General features: G+C 39.2%; 1 protein-coding gene across 2 annotated transcripts in view; it reads right to left on the reverse strand.

The window, feature by feature from the left end:
- LOC125439248 (cytochrome P450 7B1) overlaps positions 1-20,188 on the reverse strand; it is a 128,162-nt gene that overhangs the window by 25,819 nt on the left and 82,155 nt on the right. Inside the window, exon 2 of one of the 2 annotated variants that reach the window (XM_048508262.1) lies at positions 8,896-9,032. The exons of the other annotated variant lie outside the window; for it this stretch is intronic. Within the exon in view, the coding sequence (XP_048364219.1) occupies positions 8,896-9,032 (137 nt within the window). The remainder of the gene's footprint in view (positions 1-8,895; positions 9,033-20,188) is intronic. 2 annotated transcript variants of the gene reach the window in all.

A 20,188-nucleotide genomic window follows, 5' to 3' on the forward strand; every position in this document is an offset into this window, starting at 1 on the left:
ATTTCTCTTTCAACTCCAATAAAGCTAAATTGTCCAATCTCTTTCATCTCTTTATTTAAAATTTCAGCTTTCCATCCAGAATTTCTATTTTATCATTAGTCTGTTTTATTTCTCCAGATATATGCATTATAGAATTTTCCATTTTTTACTTTTTCTGTCATCTGATCTTTCATTTTTAAGAACCTCTGATCTACTTTGTAAATGTCTCATCCATTTTTTAAAATGATTTCAATTTTTTAGTCATCTGATGAAAAAAAGTTTGTAATAGGTCCACAAAATAAATCCAACTGGCAGAGAGTGCAAAACCTTAATAATGTTCATTTCCTGCAATCTTATGCAGAAAGCAAATATACATTATCATTGTTAGGGCTGAGTACATCTGAACACATACCTGGGTTAAACAAATCTACTTAATTATATAATATTAATTCCATTCCATCATCCTAAAAAGTACTATATTTTCAAGATACCATCATCATGCTCAAGACTTCCCTAGCAACATAAGGACAGTGGGAAACCCTCACATTTCCTTCTTCCATTTCTCAATTTGGAGCTGAATGAAGCATGAAAAGAAGAAAAAAAAACCTTAAATATTTCCTTCTGATCACACTATGAAGACTATGAGCCCCATCCAAAGGGAGGGGAGAATCCACTGTGCGAGTGGCGTGCCAGCCACACCAGTGGATTTGCCCTCCTCGGGGCAATTTTGCCAGAGTGCAGGCACCATCCTCTTTCAGTGCCAGGACGTGGCACCAGCATTTCCCATGCTGCCTCCGTCGGTGCAGCAGGGATGGTCTGGGGGAGGGGCTGACTTTCGTTGGCTCTCCCCTGGGCATTCACTGCAGTATGCCAGCAGATAGATAGATATTTATTATGGCCTTTTGGCCAGCCAACAGTTCAAAATCAGAGTACACGTGAACACATAGCACTCCATCTATACAAAAATATAATATAAATTGTAAAATCCATTATAAAATCTATTGATAAATAACATTAACTTCAGGCATTATTACAGTCCTCGTCGCACAGTACAGCTCTTTGTCTTAATAAGGAATTACGCTTGTTGTGTACCAGTATACAAAATTTAGCTACCTTCTGTGAAATGGGAGAAACACGATCTTCTAATAACATTCTTACCGAATTTGTATCTGAATTACCTATGAATGGATATACACGACAAGTTAACAATGGTTGGCAACAGCTCCCTTTCACCTTCGTGTAACTTGCAATGCAGTAAAATATGTGACACTGAGTCTACTTCCCCTGAGCCGCACACACAGGTTCTCCTGTGCCTTGGAATATTTTGGAATCGTCCCATCAGATTAGCTGACGGGAAGGAATCGAAGCGAGCCCCAGAAAAAGCCCATCGGCTTCTTGCTGACATTACATCAGATAGATAAGGTGCAGCTGAAATACCTATCCATGATTTTAATGGTTTATATAGAACAGGTAGCCGGGGAAAATCTGTTTGCATCTCAATGTCAGTAAGGCGTTGATGGACCATAACCATTGCTCTGCTGCTTCCAATCTCCAAAAGTTGCACTGGATCAAGACCACACTGTCTAAGTTTTGATATAATCTTTTCCAGCCATCCAGGGTAAGTATGCCAGCAGTGTTTTGTTCAGACTGAACAACCTCATAGAAGCTACTAGGTGGCGAGGTGGCCTTTGTACTTTTGCAGCCTTCCCATGCCACCAGGAAGTCCCTTTGGGAGTGGCAGAGCAGCGTGGCTGCAGCACCGCAGCCAGGCACCCAACTTTTGGATGGGGCTGCTTGTCTTTTCACAGTTTCCTATCTCTAAACCTCAGATTTGTGATCAAATTGAGATGATCAACATCCAAGATGACAACAATCAGATTTGACACAAAGAAAAAAAGAAGGGGGAAAAGAAAGTTTTTCATAAGTAATCTCCAGTTGAGTATTTTTATGTTTAAATGAAAGATTTAATTTCCGTAGCAACACTCTTCCAAATATAAACTTCGCATATTTATTTTTTGTAGATTTTAGATACTGCCTTTTCTCCTGTAGATATTTGTATACTGCCTTTTCTCCTGGCTCAAGGTGGCTTTACAAAGATTAATTAAAAATTACAGATTAAAGCCAAATAAAATAAAACCTTCATAAACTTTCCCTCACCAAAGATGCCTGCTGTTCAGACCCCATCAAAAGCATTGCCAATAAAACAGAACTATCTTCAAGTTTTGCCCCAAACTATTTAGATTGTTTTTGACTACATTTGTTTCCTGGCTTCATCCCAATCTTTTACAATGAAATCATCTTGAAGGCACTTTCATTGCAGGCATCAAAGTTGTGACCAAAAGACTGAAAATACTACATTCTGCTCTGGTATTTAACAAGCTGGTTTTGAATGCTATTAACCTGAAGATGTCAGCTAGCATCCCAACTTTGAGCACTCAGGGTAAACAATTTAAGATTTCTTTAAAAAATTAATTAATATTAATTTAAACCATCTGCCCACCATCTGCTATTCTCGTATGAAAAATATGAGCTGCTTTCTTTGTGAACTTCACTCCAACATTTTGAAAAGCATCTCCCAATTCTTATACATTTAAATATCAACATAATTTGAAGCAAGCCATCTTCCAGGCATGGATAACTAGTCCACAACCAGCCTTATTCTGAACACATTATTTTAAGATTAAGACCCTAAATCTAAAACAAGCCCATAAACTACATCATCACAGAAATCCACTGGGTATGTTTCCAAGTAAATGAGTTCAAAATTGCACTCAGAGTGTCTTAAAACATTCTCATTTTATGTAATCAATTTTTTTAAAAAAATAGGGCTTTACTGAGAACATTCAAACAACAAAGGTGTCAGACATCTGTTTATCTGATGGTTTTTGGATGATGTCTGCCAAATGCAAGCTTTACTTCACAAAATCACTGATTTCAGACTTAAAAATGCAGTATGTATACAATTCTAATAAAGAAAGTAGTACCTGCACGTGGAATCAAATTACATTAATTTAGAAAAACAACATACATTCCTGTACATAGGAAAAGAAACAAATAACCGAATCCTTATTATAAATGTACTACAGAAAGCGAAGATTGGAATCCCTAAAGCCAGACCATCATGGCAAGTCCATAATTCAGAGAATCCATCTAGGCAGGCGTGGTAGAGAATTTCTGTATTGGCCTAGGAGTACATGAGATCAAATCTATTTATTATTGTATTAGATCTATTTATATTGGACTCTCAGTGACAATTTAATGAAGTTCTTACAAATTAGGCTATGTCTGCTGATGCTGACTGAAATCCTCATTTCTGTGGGATATGACTAAATGGGAGACTCGTGAAAGCTCTTGAGAAACAAAGTCAGCTTTTCTGTTTAATTGTACAAAAAGCAGTTAAAAAAGCCCCAAACTCCTGAATGTTTTTGTTCCTTTTTATTAACAGCATTGCTGATCTGCTCCCAATCCATTGACCTCTATTACACGTACTGTTAAGAATGACTTCTTTTCACTTTGCATTCAAGTTGATAGATATGGAAAATTACTGACTTCAAGACAGTCTAACCATCTTGTAAGTCAGTGGTGGCGAACCTATGGCACGGGTGCCAGAGGTGGCACTCAGAGCCCTCTCTGTGGGCACTCGCGCACAGAGTTCATCATGTGGGTGGGGGGTGGAAAATCACACACACACACCCCCACACACACCCCCAGGCTGGCCTGGGCATGATCCTTTACCTGGGAGTAAGCTCGGTTCCTGGCAATGGGGCTTGCTTCTGAGTAAACCCTCCTAGGATTGTGATTCACCCATTTGAAGCATTGCACGGCTGCTTCACTAAGCTTACTCCTGAGTAATGCGTGCCTCGGAGCCAACCGTTTTTTCTAAACTAAAACCTCAGCATTCAGGCTAAATTGCCGTGTTGGCACTTTGCGACAAATAAGTGGGTTTTGGGTTTCAAATTGGGCACTCGGTCTCAAAAAGGTTCGCCATCACTGTTGTTAGTGGTCAGTTCATTAACACATATTGCCCTGGAAGTAAATCACAACGAAACTGCAGGGATTTACTTTCACAGTTCTGTGGAAGTCAAGAGTGTTAAGTGATTTATATTAATTTGTCTTCTTTTAACTGGTTTATGAACTGCCACATAACAGATTACTAAATCAGCAAAGTAGTGATTAGAATGGCTGTACGTTGTCACAAACCAGACCAGTACACTGGGCCACTGAAAGCTACACAGTACAACAAACATAATTTAGATTTTAGTACTACCTGTTTTGAGCTAGAATTGGAATCTGGGAGGACCAGTGAGCTTGTTTATTAAAGATATAATGAAAGGACTAGCTTTTCATATAACACGCCATGTTTGCTGCAAATACGGCACATGGAAGCTTATGATACAATAATGTTATAATCTTTCAAGAGCTATTTGGCTGTTTCTGTTGTCTAATAGACTAAAGACTCAATCTAAAAATGGCAGGGAGTGAAATAGCTCCTGGGAGCGGTGCATCCTTGTGCTGATGCATTTGCCCCCTCCACTGGCACAAGGTGAACCCTTGGCGGTAGAGAGAACAAATGCACTGACGTCCCTGATTGCTGGGACCCTTTGGATGGGATTTTAGTACAGTTAACCTTTTGAAATACTTCAGAATATTTACATAGAAGCCAACCTGTCCTTGTTAGAAACAACAAAACAATTTTTCAAGATTCACAATGCTGTTGCCCAGGAACAGCAGTAGGTTGGGATTTGAAGTCATATCATATAGAAGCAAGTATTTTGGAGCAGGGAGGGGGAGAAAGACGATCCCATTTATGTAATGGTGCTCTTATTAGGAAGATTTTGCTGAACTGCTGACAATGATGTACAGTAGCAATTCGCTGGAATGACGTTAGGAGAAAACGATTCTGCTGCACCACCACACAAAACCAATTAGAGAACTATTTTCTGCGACAGGTCAGGAATTTACATTGTTTCTCATAGAAAGATGTGCTTTTTAATTTCTTTATTAAGGTGACATCCATGTCCCTTAAGACTTTTCAGAATGACAATCATTTGCTCATCACATTGGAAAGTACAATCAGTGAAATCGCGTTACCGGTGCGGGACAATGCCAGAAATTTCAAACATCGTTCCACATTTTCCAAATGAACTACTCCAAGAACCAATAATTAGAACAATATATATTGGCAGATTTTTTTGACAGAATCTTTGGTCACAAAGAAGAAAGGAATAATAATATGTACACACACAACGGTGCTGGGGATATTTTGAAGCTCCGTTCACAACATTAATTTTGTCAATATAGAGACATTATGAAATGCTCTTCATATTAATAAAGATAACGATGCACCTTTCTGCTTTACGAACGTTTAACATTCAACACCTTGAGTATTAACAAAAATCAGGAAATTAAAACAGTAAGTGTGTCATGAAGATATAAACAATCTAGCATGCCAAGGTAAGAAATAATGTATAACTCGTCTGTTCTCCTCATTCATAGCAGTATATTAAAACGTGAAGTTTGAGCTGTAAATAAGTCCTGTTCCTTTTTACTACTGTGCACACTGAGTTTATCTTAACAGAGAAATCAAATAACTGCAGCCATGCCTTTTAACGTGCACAAAAAAGGAGATCATTTGACAGTTGTTACCTTTTTTGACTATGACAAAAATATGTCTGTTATTATTTACATTTCCTTGTTAGGATAATATACTATGCTACGCTGAGCTTGATGTAACATTTACTACCCTCATCTGCCTGTATTTAAAATAAGATGCTGCACTTGGAAGAACAGGAAGGAGTGACTCTCATAAAATGAATTTCTCATTTGCTATTTCATAATTGGTCATTACTGGTAATTCAAAATTGATCTCTTATTTGGAAGGGCTAAAAAAGTTTAGTGGAAAAGGGAAGCACTTCATAGCAGGATACCTAATTGAATGTTTCAGTCTGAAACTAGACGAGGTACTAGCCTGTTTTTACATATGCTGAGCACAGACTTTATCTTCATTGCACAATAAAACTTATAGCTGAAATCCTGTGCGCGATGTGGGTATATCAATCCCACTGAAGAGAGCAGTGCTTAAGCAGTCTTCTTATCCATAGCCCACATTATCAAGAACAGGAAAGCATGCTGACTTATTTTGCAACCTGTACACATGCTAGTTTCCCTAGTTTTGCAACTCTGCTGTGTGCAGGTGTGCCCAGGCAGAATTAAGATACAAACTGAAGATCGCTATACAGTACCAGTTTGCATTATTTTACATTTATTTATGAAGATGTGTGTTCAGAGCCACTGGTCATTACAGAAGTAGATTCTGGATTCTCAGCCTAATATAGTAATGAATTAATATGTCAGCCATTTTTCTAGGCAACCGTCAACTCACTGTAAAAAAATCAGACAGAAATAGTATTGAAAAAAACCTTGGCCATGGACAAAATGGGAATCAAGCATTTTGCTGTAGAGGATTTCATGGATCCATTTTGCTACAAACACAATGAAAATGAGTGAGCAATACTTACATTTTGTATTATGGCATGCAAAATATCTTACATATCCATGCATCTCATAGTACAGCTATATGCATGTATGTAACTACACAGCTATTCTTGAATATTCTATCATTTGTGTTTGTTGAAGAGTAGCTTCTCACTGAATTTCTAATGCACACTGGGATCTAGTACAGAACTATGCTGTAAATATATAAGTACAAACCCTTGAGTGTACTCAAAGAAAGACAGGGGATCCAGTTTACATATGCAAGCAGAAATATGTACAAACACTGGATTCTAAATCAGCCCACTGATCCACCTAGGTCAACGCCATCTATCCTGCCGATTGCTCTCCAGGTGGACAAAGACATTTCTCAGCACCTGCTACTTTGTCTACCTATGAAGGAGAATGAAGTGGGAATGAAGTGGCACAGTACAGAAAGTAGCTAAATAGACGGTGATACTTTGGCCTGCAGGTGAGGGTACATTTTTCAGAAGTACAAAGTTAATAATCCCCTGTAAGTAGTACACTAATACAGTGCACCAAAAGCGGGGACAGAAAATGTTCCATATACTGATTTTTTAATGAATTCATAGAAAGTTTTTGTATAGTGAGTATTTAAAAAAGCTCTCCCTACCTACAGCCTGAAATGGTATAGTTCGTTCTGCCTCCTTAAGATTATACCACTTTGTTCTGTATTTAAAAGACCTAATATTTTTTCGTCAGTGCTATCAGTCACAGACCAGGAAAGGGATTTGGGCGTCTTAGTTGATAGTTCCATGGGAATGTCAACTCAATGCATGGCAGCTGTGAAAAAGGCAAACTCTATGCTGGGGATAATTAGGAAAGGAGTTGATAATAAAACTGCAGAGATTGTCATGCCCTTATATAAAGCAGTGGTGCGACTGCACTTGGAGTACTGTGTCCAGTTCTGGTCGCCGCATCTCAAAAAGGATATTGAGGAGATAGAAAAAGTGCAGAGAAGGGCAACAAGGATGATTGAGGGACTGGAGCACCTTCCCTATGAGGCGTTTGGGACTCTTTAGTTTGGAGAGGAGGCGGCTGAGGGGGGATATGATTGAAGTCTACAAAATTATGCATGGGGTAGAAAATGTTGACAGAGAGAAATTTTTCTCTCTTTCTCACAATACTAGAACCAGGGGGCATCCATTGAAAATGCTGGGGGGAAGAATTAGAACTAATAAAAGGAAACGCTTCTTCACGTAACGTGTGATTGGTGTTTGGAATATGCTGCCACAGGAGGTGGTGATGGCCACTAACCTGGATAGCTTTAAAAGGGGCTTGGACAGATTTATGGAGGAGAAGTCAATTTATGGCTACCAATCTTGATCCTCCTTGATCTGAGATTGCAAATGCCTTAACAGACCAGGTGATCGGGAGCAACAGCCGCAGAAGGCCATTGCTTTCACATCCTACATGTGAGCTCCCCAAGGCACCTGGTGGGCCACTGCGAGTAGCAGAGAGCTGGACTAGATGGACTTTGGTCTGATCCAGCTGGCTTGTTCTTATGTTCTTATGTTCTTATGTTCTTTGTTTTGAACTAGAAATGCTGAGGATTGAACATGGACGTTCCTGTGTATAGAGCATGCTTATTACTACTGCTGCTATTACTTATACCTCACCTTTCTCCTCAATGGGAACCCCAAAACATCTCACAACATCATTCTTCGCAACCAGGCTGCATAGAGATGGTTGTGTATGGATGGCTGTAAGTTGGGGGTGTGCGGATTGCAGCCCCCCAATGCCTAGTGCGGATTGCAGAGATGTTCATCAGGGGATGTTTTGTATTTTTGTATTTTCGCTGTTTTGTATTTTCTTTGTGTGGACACAAGGAACAATGTATGTGCACAATGACATTAAAGTTATTCTTTTCTATTCTACCCTACCTTCTATTCTTCCCTATCAACAACCACCCTGTGAGGGAGATCAAGTTGAGAGAGAGAGAGAGAGAGAGAGAGAGAGAGAGAGAGAGAGAGAGAGAGCGGGTGAAGGTTACCCAGCAATGTCCGTTAGGAGTGGATTGAAACCTGCTTCTTCCCTAACCTAGTCCTAAACTCTTCCCCTGCACCATGGTGGCTCTACCAAATGTTCTACTTTTCAGCCATCACCCCTTCCCCATACAGTGTGAATAATACAGTTTAATAAATATTGGTTTTCATAAAGAAGTATATAATATTTCCCGTGCAAGAATATACAAAAGCAACATGGTTATAATATCAAGTTCTAGAGACTATCAACTGGGAAACCCATTACTACCCTGCCTTGCTTGTGAACATTTTTAGGCATGCTCTTGGAAGCAGAACATTGAACTAAAGCATGTTCTTATAAATACAAAATCAGACACTGAACATAATAATTTCTTACTCCACCTACTAAGAAGTTTCTATGAGATAACATATTTCTCACCAGCAATATGCACTGTAAAAATATCACCATATTTTTGTTGCAAGGACAGCAAAAACTTGGAAGGATCTTTTCGGAAATCCAAGGCCTTTCCCAAGAATGGAATCCAGCCACTGACTAATGGAGGCTCTCCTGGTCTCCTACAAAAAAATTAAATATACAGATATAGAAAACACAGTTAAGTCATGTATGAATAACGCAAACATGATGTCTTAGTTTCAGTGATACGCAAGTAGAAAGCTATGGACTTGGTGCAATTCTGCTGGCACAAGATCTTGCGTAATACCTAGCATTTTGTTCTTTATGTATTACAGTGCACCACAATTAGTTGCATAAGATCTTGCACAAGCAAAAATTATGTGGGGAATACATACATTTAACTGGGTATAAGCAGCCACTGATACATTTTTCTTGCATTTCTGTCTGCCCAAGACCCGTAGTGCAAGAGGAATGCAAGAGGAAATTTTGCACTGGATCAAACCGCCCCAGCATGAGGGCACCTCTTTTGGCCCCTCTGGTGTTTGTGAGACAATTGCCTTTCCTTCTGTGCAGTTCTGGATGGCTGGAAAGACACACCCATGCGGAAAGACACGGGGATCGGAGGGCAGTGTGGGCGTGTCTTTCCAGCCATCCAGAGATGCACAGGAAGGAAAGGTAAGTGCCTTACAGACACCCTGGGCGGCTCCGTATGAAGCTGCCCCTGCGGGCAGTGGCAACATCGGGACTGCCCGCACGGGACCGTGCAAGCAGTCCCGACACTCCACCGGCTTTATTTAAGCCAGTGGTAAGCCGCTGCTCTGGCCGTGCAGAAACGGCCATGGTTTTTCCACTGATTTAATGTCAGGAGCATCTTGAAGCATGTGAAAGGGAAGCACTGAAGGAACACTGACGTCTAGGGAAATCCTTGAGACTGCAGAATCTATGCATCCATCGAAGTAGCCAAGGATGTCTTTAGCTTATGGACTTGCCTGCTTGGCTGCCAGAATATTAAAGGCCTTTGGTCCCAGGTCACTAGTTCAAAATTATTATCATAACTAGTCAATGGCACATAATCTTTCTAGCATTTTAAATTACAAGCACAATGTACATATACAGATCAATTGATAACTTGATACTTTAAGAAAATTAATTTTATGTACCATCACTTAAAATATAAAAATATATTTTCTATTTAAAAGTATCTAAATGGCACAGATTAGGCTTTTTTAAATGAATCTGAATATATACCAACATATTAAACTATCTTGTTAGCTTTCAGTTAAAATCCTGCTTAGGTTCCTGAACTTGATTTCATATATAGGAATAGAAAGGATTAAAACAATTTAAAAAAAATAAAAACTCTGATGATACAGCCCCATCTGGGAATGTGACTTGTACTATACTACATCTCACTGTGATTAATCACAAGATATTTACTAGCTTGAATCTAATCAAAGATCAAGGGATCACAAGCTTTATTACCACCATGCATGGCACAGAAATTTATGTGACTGGATTAACCCTGTCATAGAATCTCATGAAATGTTAGAAGAGATTTCAAAAACAAAACAGGCTTTTCCAATAGTGTTGGTATACTGCATAAAATACCCTTTATGGAGGAACCCATGTCTCTAAACTGAAGCTTTTGTATGGTTAACTTATGCAAAATGTCTTCCATAAACGACAATGGCTACAATTCTGTGTGCTAGCTACTAAAATCCCATCAAAGTGTAAGTATGCAGCTGATGAAAATTTGTATTTTGTACTAAGAAGCCAGATTGCAAGAGTAAAAGCTAACACATAAAGTGTCGCAAGGAAAGCTTCTGATAAGTCAGGCAGGGTGGAACTAAGGGAACAGCTGGACACCAGCCTGACATCCCCTTTCCCTTACTCAGCCCAGATGGCCAGCTGATCAGCTTTGTGGGAAGCTTTTGCCCACAACCTATAGTGAGATATGAGAAGGTGAGCGCAGCTCAATGGAAGTTGTTTTCAGTCCTAACATGGCACATTTCCCTCCACATCTGTTCTGTGACGTGGATCACTATAATTCCCACATTAAAGGTAAACAATGTAGGCCTGACTAAGGACAACTAGTAATCTAGTGGCTCAGTTATCCATAATATTATATATAGAAGAGTTTGAATTTATACCTTTTTTCTCAACCATAAGAAGTCTCAAAGCAGCTTACAGACTACTTTTCTTCTCCCCAGAGCAGACACCTTGTGAAGTAGGTGAGGTTGAGAGAGTTCTGCAAGAACTGTGATTAGCCCAAGGTCCCCAACAGGCTTCATGTGTAGGAACAGGGAAACAAATCCAGTTCACTATTTAAGATTGTGCCACTTATTTGGAGGAATGGTGAATCGGAGTGTGGTGGAGTCTTCTTCTTTTGAGGTTTTTAAACAGAGGCTGGATGGCCATCTGTCAGGAGTGCCTTGATTGTGTTTGCCTGTATGGCAGGGGGTTGGACTTGATGTACCTTGTGGTCTCTTCAAACTCTATGATTCTACACTCTTAACCACTATATCATACTGGCCCCCAGAACTCATAGTCTCCCAGAACATTTTTTTCAGTTGTGCTACAAAATTGAAACTTCAGTTTAATTATTTTTATTGGACATTTATATCTTGCTTTTCTCCCCAGTGGGGACTCAAAGCATCTTGCAACTCAGTTCTCCCTTACTCCATTTTATCCTCAGAGCAACCACTCAGTGAGGAAGATTAGTACCTGAGAGAGGAGCTGACCCAAGACCATCCAGTGAGGTTTCATTGCAGACATGAGACTCAAACCTGGTTATTCCAGATCCAGCAGTCTAGCCATCACACCAAACAGTTGACAGACCAGTATTCTGACCTGGCTAGCCTGATCTCATCAGATCCCTGGTAAGTACTTGGATGGAAGCCCATCAAGGAACTCCAGGGTGGCAATGCAGAGGGAGGCCATGGAAAACCACCTCTGAACATCTCTTGCCTTGAAACACCACAGGATCGCCATAACTCAGTGGCTACTTGATGGTGAAAAGAACTGCATCCTACAAACTGCAGACATGGCATGGATTGAAAAATTACAATAATGAATTTCTCAATCTTTATAGAACTAATATATGGGAGCCATTAAGTAGCTGCTCATGGCTGAAGTGACACCTTGGATAAAGAACACTTTCTAGTGGTTAATTCATGGAATGACAGAATAGATGGAAGCTTTTCTCTTACACGGAAGGATCTCTTCAGCACTACTGCAGTCCAAGCATACCCTGGAATTCACTTGTCAAAGCTACTAACTTATTTGGATGGCACACCTGCTATTAGTTTTGGTGGCTTGCTTTCACTTTTAGAGCTGGACACTATATTGCTTAAGTAACATTGTGACAGGTATTTCAACAGTCTGTCTGTCATATCCTTACTTAATGCATGAAGTTTCTCCCCCCCCTGTTCTGTCATTTGGTCAAAAGCTGTATTCTTCACAGGCTTTCCGCAGGGTAGCAAGGACTCAGCTCAGAAATCCAGGAGAAAATTAACTTAATTCTCCAAATCTAGGCGATAACGTCAGAGAGATATCTTGCTATCAGAGATGTGAGGGACACCGTTTACTTTAGATATGCTTGACTCAGTGGTAATAAGCTAAATACAGCTAAATACCATGGCAAAGCTTTGTGCGCCTCACAAGAATACATTACACTGGTACCACTTACTGACCCATAGTAGGCTGATATCATAAATGAATCTTCATTTCTGTTTTTACTTTGCTTAGGAAGATGGAGGTCATTTTAATGACTTATGGCTCTCTGCCAACTGAGCAGAGATTATGAAGTACTACACCTGTATATCAATAATAAAATAATATAGTAATCCCTATGTTTACATGAATGAATTGTTTCACTATGCAGAACTGAATATACCCCATTTGGTATATTCTATACCATCTTATTATTTCACATATGCAAAATCCATCTATTTAACACTTTAGAAGCAATAATGTTGTAATTTTTCTTAGCGCATACTTTGAGGGAGGTGTTACACGGTACAGCAACAAGGTGTACCATGTAAAACAGCATGGGAGCATGGGAGGATGCAATTCAACTATAAATAATATACCTTTAAAATGAACTATCAGAAGACTTCATAGACTTCTTAAGCAGTTGTTCTTCAAGATTTGCATATAGGTGACATTACTAAACACAGAACGGGAGTAAACCTGACTTTCACATATAGAATTAGTATTATTAATACACTTAGTATTAAGAATTTGCTGATTTGTAAAAATAAAATGGAAAATGCACCACACTTTTTTAAAAAAAAAGACAAACAAACAGTTGAGACTAAAAGGAGAAATTGTTTAACTTTACCATTCAAGAAACACATTCCCCCTTCCTCCCAGTTTTCATATACATTTCTAGGCAGATAATAAATTTAAAGACTAATTCTGCAAATCTAAGGACTAATCTTGAGGAAAGTGTTTTACCTTGATAATTCCAGTGGGCAATAAAGTAAACTCTGACTCACAAAAGCTCATGCTGGAACACATTCTTTTACTCTCTGTGGTGCTACTGGACTCTCACTTTATTTTGGTAGGCAAAGTTGCTCAAATATGCAAGTGGGCATTAGCGTAATGTATCAGAACATACTCGGCTTAATCTGTAACTACACAGTTGGTTTTAAGGGGGAACAGCAAGAACATCTGGCTAAACATTCAGTGCTCAGCTGTTAAATCATTAGGCAATTAACGACTGTGTTACTTGACTGCACAATAGACTTTAGTAGGAGTGGCAGAGAGCTCAGCACAAACTGAACAACCAGTAAAATTGTATTATTACTTTGCCATACTTAATTGCTTTATTATTTCAGAAAGGTGGTGTTTAAAATGCACTTATTAATTTATTTCATTTATACCAAAATTCTTTCCAAAGTAGGAAACCTAAGATCCACTAAGAAACTTTCATGGCAGAGTAGAAATAAGAACTCTGAACCTTGTCCTACACTTTAATTGCTACACTATGCACTCCACAAAGCAAAGTACTACAATTTTATTAGTTATTTTTGCTAGCTATTTTCATAAAGAAAAGGTGTTTCGTCTATCTCTCATGTGATTCTTGGTGAAGGACTTGAACAGGTGATTTTTCCCCCTCTTGGAACACAATAAATCATAAGTGTTCAACACCTGTAGTTGCATTTCATGAACATAAACCTTCTGTTTAATAATGTCTGTTTACAACCAGAAACAGACATATAGTAATCTCTTGTTTGGGATAAACATTAATCCAGATCTGTCTACAAAAAATATACAGTTCTGCCATAACTAATCTCTATTGTGGCCTATTCTTAACATTCATTCTCTAACCTCCTGTCCTAAATCTAGTAAATCCACTAGTGGATTGGGACTGGCATCTGGTCTTAATTTAACTTTTGCAGCACAAAGAACAATGAAAAATAGACATCACCCTCCAAGATATCAGTGATTCCACCAAAAACTTTCAGTAATATTAACTGGGAATAGAAAAACATGGAAATTGAAAATGAACTAGGAACTGTGCATTTCCATAGAAAAGATGTCTTCACTTTATACAACGTATTTTTCTTGTATTCCCCTCTATGCATTCGTCCCTTCAGATCTGCAAGATGATCCCTAGAATCACAGGATTCATTTACACAAAAAAACCACTGCAGGAACTGCAGTGAGAAAGCGGGAGGGGGCTACCACGTTCATGCTGGCAAAAGTTGTAAAAGACACTCCAACGTATGAATGGCACTTGAATATCCATCAGCAATGCAAGATCTTTAAACCTTCCCCAACTGTAACTCTAATATTTAATTGGGAGTGTATCAGCATAACTGAACAGTACCTGAATAGTCCAGTAAGCTACCCACCAATTATACTTCCATCTTGCTTGAATTTATCTTCAATTCATTAGCCCCATCCATAATTTTACTGATGCTAAGCAGATATTCAGAACATCTACTGCCTGACTTCGATATTGCATCTGTGCTATTAATTGTGAGGAATCCATAATGCATGTCTTGTACCATTGCCTGCTGTATAGTCGAGTTAGGGCAAAGATATTACTTCGTCTACTTGTGGGCACTGATTGTCTAACTGAGCAGCAAAAGAGGTTTTTTTTAACTGAACAATGGAGATTGGCATATCCTGGAGGCTATGGCCAAGTTGCTTTGCTATGTTATTTCAATTAGTTGCAAATGCTTGCAATCGCCATTTTACCTGTGCTCTTATTTATAAGTGAATTATTTCCTTCTCAATCTGTTATTTTATCTGTGATTTATTATGCCAATAAAGGTTATGTACTACTACTGCTGCTACTGCTGCTGCTGCTGCTGCCTGACTTGGACTACATGAAAGGAAGAAACAATAGTGACATTAATAACACATTGCACCAAGTCTCTGGATGAGTTCTGCAGAGTTTTGGTGGATGTTCAACATCATGGGCAACAAAATAAGGATCATCAGAATTCCACAGCATAACAACAGGGCATAGCCAGTATTCCCCAGCAGCAACTTCTAGAACCATCCTCACAGAGAGGAGGCAGAACTACTAAAATGTCAAAGCTAAATCGCAGTAGAAGATTCTAACCATGATTGATGGTATTGAAAACTGCTGTTGCAGAGCAATCACTTGAGCAATCATAAGTTTCAGTACTCAGCCAAATGAAACCCAGATCAAAAATGATTATCCAGAGCCTATATCCATGTAAAACAGAAAGACCTAGGGGTGGGTTTCCTGACCGATCTGAGCAAGGCGCCAGAAAAGAGAATATAAGCAACAGGCAAATAGTTCCAAAGTCAGGAAGGATGTCTTTGGGAGTGGACTCTCAGTCACGTCTTTCAAGGTGAATGGAGCTATTTTCTTTTCCAAAAAGGTACTCACAGCTTCCCATACCCAATTGGCTGTTCACTCTTGCCTAGATGTTATCAGTAAGGTGAAGTTAATGTACTTTATATACCCTTGTCTGGCATCTCTTAGGCATAATGTTTTACTTTGAAACTTACTGGGCTGGTGCTTACCTGTAAGGGTTAAGAACTTTGCCTTTTATTTCTCAGTGTAACCAACATTAATTAGCAACAACAAAAGACCTTTATTAGGCATAAGTGTCTAGGATAAAATCACAAAGGAGGCAAATATAACAAGACAGATTTGGTTTCTCTTACCAACAAAATTTGCAGCAAATACTGGGCTGTATTCCCTAGCATCAAGGGATCGTTACTGTTGAGTAGTTTTAAGGTGCTAGCTTTAGGTGAGCAGTTGCGCATGAACTGTGACAATAAGGCTTCCCTGAGAGGCTTATATTTTGGGCAGTAGAACAAGATGTGTTCAAGCATTTCGATGCAAGTTGGGCAATGTGGACATACTCTGTCCGAAAGAGGGGAATTACCAAACTGACCCTGTAACAAGGCTGGAGAGAAAACATTGCATCTGGCTCTGATGAGGACCCAACGTTGCCTAGCATCAGCAAGATGCCACAGGTATGTGGCCATCTTGCTAGCTGCTGGATTAATACCAAGGAACAAAGGGGAGCGTGATGTTCTTGCTTAACTCAATAGGTCAAGTAGTCTTGTTCTAACTACCCTTAATATTTCTTGGTCTATCATAGCAAGGGCCTCCAGGGATAGGCCCAAGGACACTTGCAGAGCACTCAGATCAATCTCCCCCTGCTTGCAAAGTAACTAGTTCAATAGAGCTTAGCTGTTCACCTTCATCTGCCTTCCTGAAGGAATGAACTGTCTGCCCAAACAATGCCGTTGTCCCCACTGTCCTTTCACATGCTGATATTATGGGAATGCGAGGGTGGGGGGAAATCCAGGGGTTGAACTGAATTGTAAACCAGGGGCCAGAGAGCTAAACCCCCAGTTTTGGCTATCTACGCCTGGGATGACACAGTTCCAATAAAGCTCTTGAAATCTTCCTGAGTCTTGTTGATGACTGGAGCAACAGACCCTTACAATGAGCAAAGAATGAAAAACAAGTTCACTTAAGCATAAGCATTTTATTGTCATTGTGCACGCACAACATATAAATATGTTATAAATGAATTAAAAGTATACTGTGTGTTATGACAATCAAGGAACATCATACACAGAAAAAAGAAAAATATTAAAATAGATTAATATTTAGGTTGTCCATACATGAAAAACAGGGTACTTTTTGAAAAGTTTTGACCAGAAACTACAGAAATCTCTACCACTGCCCCCCCGCCAGTCTACCGACTGATAGTTTCATACGTTTAATAAAAGTTTCAAACCTATTTTTAAATTTCTAACGGCACCCTTTTTTCTTAGTATACTCTTGTACTATTTGTAGTCAATCCCACAATGAAAAAAGAACACTAAAATAAAAATGCCAATATTTACACATATTTGCATACACTTTTAATCTTTGAAGTTTCAGAATCTTTCTAGAATGCCAATTCCTGTTACTGAAATACTTTTACTGTCTAATTAAGGGACAAAAGAAAGTAATGTCAGTTCAGAAACTGAGACTGAAATGCTTTTGTTGATACAATAGTGACTGCAGTTATTACGTAAAATTAGAAACATAGTAATTTCAAATAGAAGGTCTCAAACAACAAAATATGTAATAGATGACAAGTTGTCTGTGTTCAAGCAGAACACAGATGTGCATATATTACACATAGTAACTGATAAAAGAAAGGCAACTAAAGAAATATTTTGTTTTGCTGTTTTTTCCGTCAAGTCTTAGATAACTTATGGCGACCCCCCCGTAGGGTTTCCAAGCCAAGAAACTTTTGGGGGTGGTTTGCTGTTGCCTGCCTCTCCATCACATCCCTGGTATTTCTTGGAAGTCTCCCACCAAAATACTAGCCAGGATCAGGCCTGAGAGTGTGTGAATGACCCAAGGACACCCAGCAAGTTTCCATGGCACAAGTGGGGATTTGAACCTGGGCCTCTTGGGTCCTAGTCTGACATTCAACCACTATATCATGGTGGCTCTCAAAAGAAAAACTAACTCTTTGTAATTAAAGAAACAGACAAATACATTTGAAAAATACTGACTGGGATATATAGGGATATATGTGAGAACAGAGCCTCAGACAGAAGTATTAACAAGAAAACCTAATACATAAATTGCAGGCACTTGATTGTATGAATACCCATTAATCCCTGCCAAAATTTACTTGAACATCTGTGTATAAAACAGGCATGATTTTCCAAATTACCTGCTGGTTGTACCGTCTTCATTCAAGGTGGATCTACTCAACATATAAGGGCAAGATGGCAGACAAAAAGGGGAGTTATGCTGTGTACTACTGAGATGTAAAAAATGGGCAAGCAGCCAGAAAGTGCGAATTATAGTTTTGCTTAATTGTTTCATCGACACATTATGGCACATTAGGTTAGCCTTGAGCCTGAGGCAGGTGCTAAGTAATTATTTCTTGCACCATCTTCTCAATTTTTGTGATCAACTGCAAGCATGAAGAACATCTGTTCTCCAAGCTGCATGTTTCCTTCAGATGCGTGACAATGGAAATAATTTAATAGCAGCTGGAGTGACTAGTTGAACTCATTGGGCCACATCTGGTTTTGTGAAAACACTGGAAACAAGAGAACTGAAATCATGCTGTTGATGTACAGGTATATCCCTATTCACGATTTACCTTCCTCAGACTCAAACTGGTTTGTAGTTACATCTCATTCAGTTCCATAGCAGTGCAGCTGAAGTTTTTGATTTAGTGGGATCACCAGGGAATTTCCAGATGCTAATGATGTGCAACTAGAGTTTCAGCTTGAGATTTAAGTGATCATGCCTGGATGAAACTGAATTTGAAAACAGGTGGCCTGGTTGTTCTAGTGCCTACTTGATCACATACTTGTTTGTTCATACACACTACACTGAGTTTTATGAACTACAAAACTGAGTTTAATCGAGCGGCCTGGCTTGCATCAGGGCAAAGAAATGGATGATGCTGAAATATTATACACTATGTATATATTTTTAAAAAGCACATAAAATTCCATATACTATGAGAATTTTTGCAGAAGATACCAGAGATCAGTACTACTTTAAGGTAATCAACAGGAAATCTCGGTGAATGGATGATTGTAGAAAGAGCTGTGATAATCTCACCTGCCAATGAGGCACAGTCAGGGGTGTCTTATTGATTCTATAGCCCTATAGTCACCCACCCGATCCAACGAATTTAGCAAGGCAGTGGGCATAGGTGTAGTGTAGGCAGGCCCCATGGAAAGTGTCTGTCCCAGAGCCGCAGTTATCCCACCTTGTTTATGAGGAGATGTCTGACAATTGGGCTGGCTGCTGCTGCTGGGCTAGAAGCAGCAAGCGATACACATACTGCCTTCCTAGCATGCAGGCCAAAAACTGAGTTGGGAGCTTAAATAGCTCTGGGAATAAAACCAATTTCACAGTGGCCCTGCCTTATATTCAGCTTTTCAGCTCAACATAGGGTTGCTGAAAGGGCTGGACAATGCAGTCCTTGGCTTGCTTATTAGAAAAAAAAGTCACAGTACGCTAATTGGGGCTTACTCCCAGGTAAAAGTGCTTAGGATTGTCACACTGGAAACAATTAAAAGTTCTGCCTGTATTGTTCTTCATTTCCATTGGGTGAGCACAACTCAAAGATCTGAAGAGAGGGGAAAATATTCTACATATTCACTTCCCAAATCTCTATGTTGTCTCCCCTGACCTGCTTGGTCACCTCTTTTTGAAACTGAAAAGCCTCAAACGTTTTAGTCTTTTCTCAGGTATTAAAACCTCTTGACTATTTTGGTTTCCATTTATGCACTTTTTAAATCTCTACAAAGCACATTTTAAAATGGGGCGACAAAAATGTAGACAACCCCCCCCCCCCCCATGCACATTTAGTTAATGAAGTGTAAAAAAACACCCTGCCTCTCTCATGGCAACTGCAAGAAGGATGTGGGGCATATGTTAGACGGAAAGGAAGAACTTATAACCTAAAATATTCAGTTCTTGTCTTTGACAATTTTCTAATAAAGCTCAGGTAGCATTGGACAAGTGGCCTCTGGTGACTTTATTCAAAGCCATTCCATAAGCAGCTGAATAAAATGGAACTTTCCTCCATCTGAGTAGACCACTCTATGATTGATCCCTTAAGACAACAACTCCTAAATACAGTTACTAGAATCTGAGCTCCCTCTGAACTCAATGAGACTGACTTCGAAGTAAACATGAACAGTAAATAATACAAATGGGATGGGGTTTCTTTCTTTCTTTCTTTCTTTCTTTCTTTCTTTCTTTCTTTCTTTCTTTCTTTCTTTCTTTCTTTCTTTCTTTCTTTCTTTCTTTCTTTCTTTCTTTCTTTCTTTCTTTCTC

The sequence above is a fragment of the Sphaerodactylus townsendi genome, linkage group LG09, assembly GCF_021028975.2.
Source record: "Sphaerodactylus townsendi isolate TG3544 linkage group LG09, MPM_Stown_v2.3, whole genome shotgun sequence".
In the NCBI taxonomy this organism is placed as follows: Eukaryota; Metazoa; Chordata; class Lepidosauria; order Squamata; family Sphaerodactylidae; genus Sphaerodactylus; species Sphaerodactylus townsendi.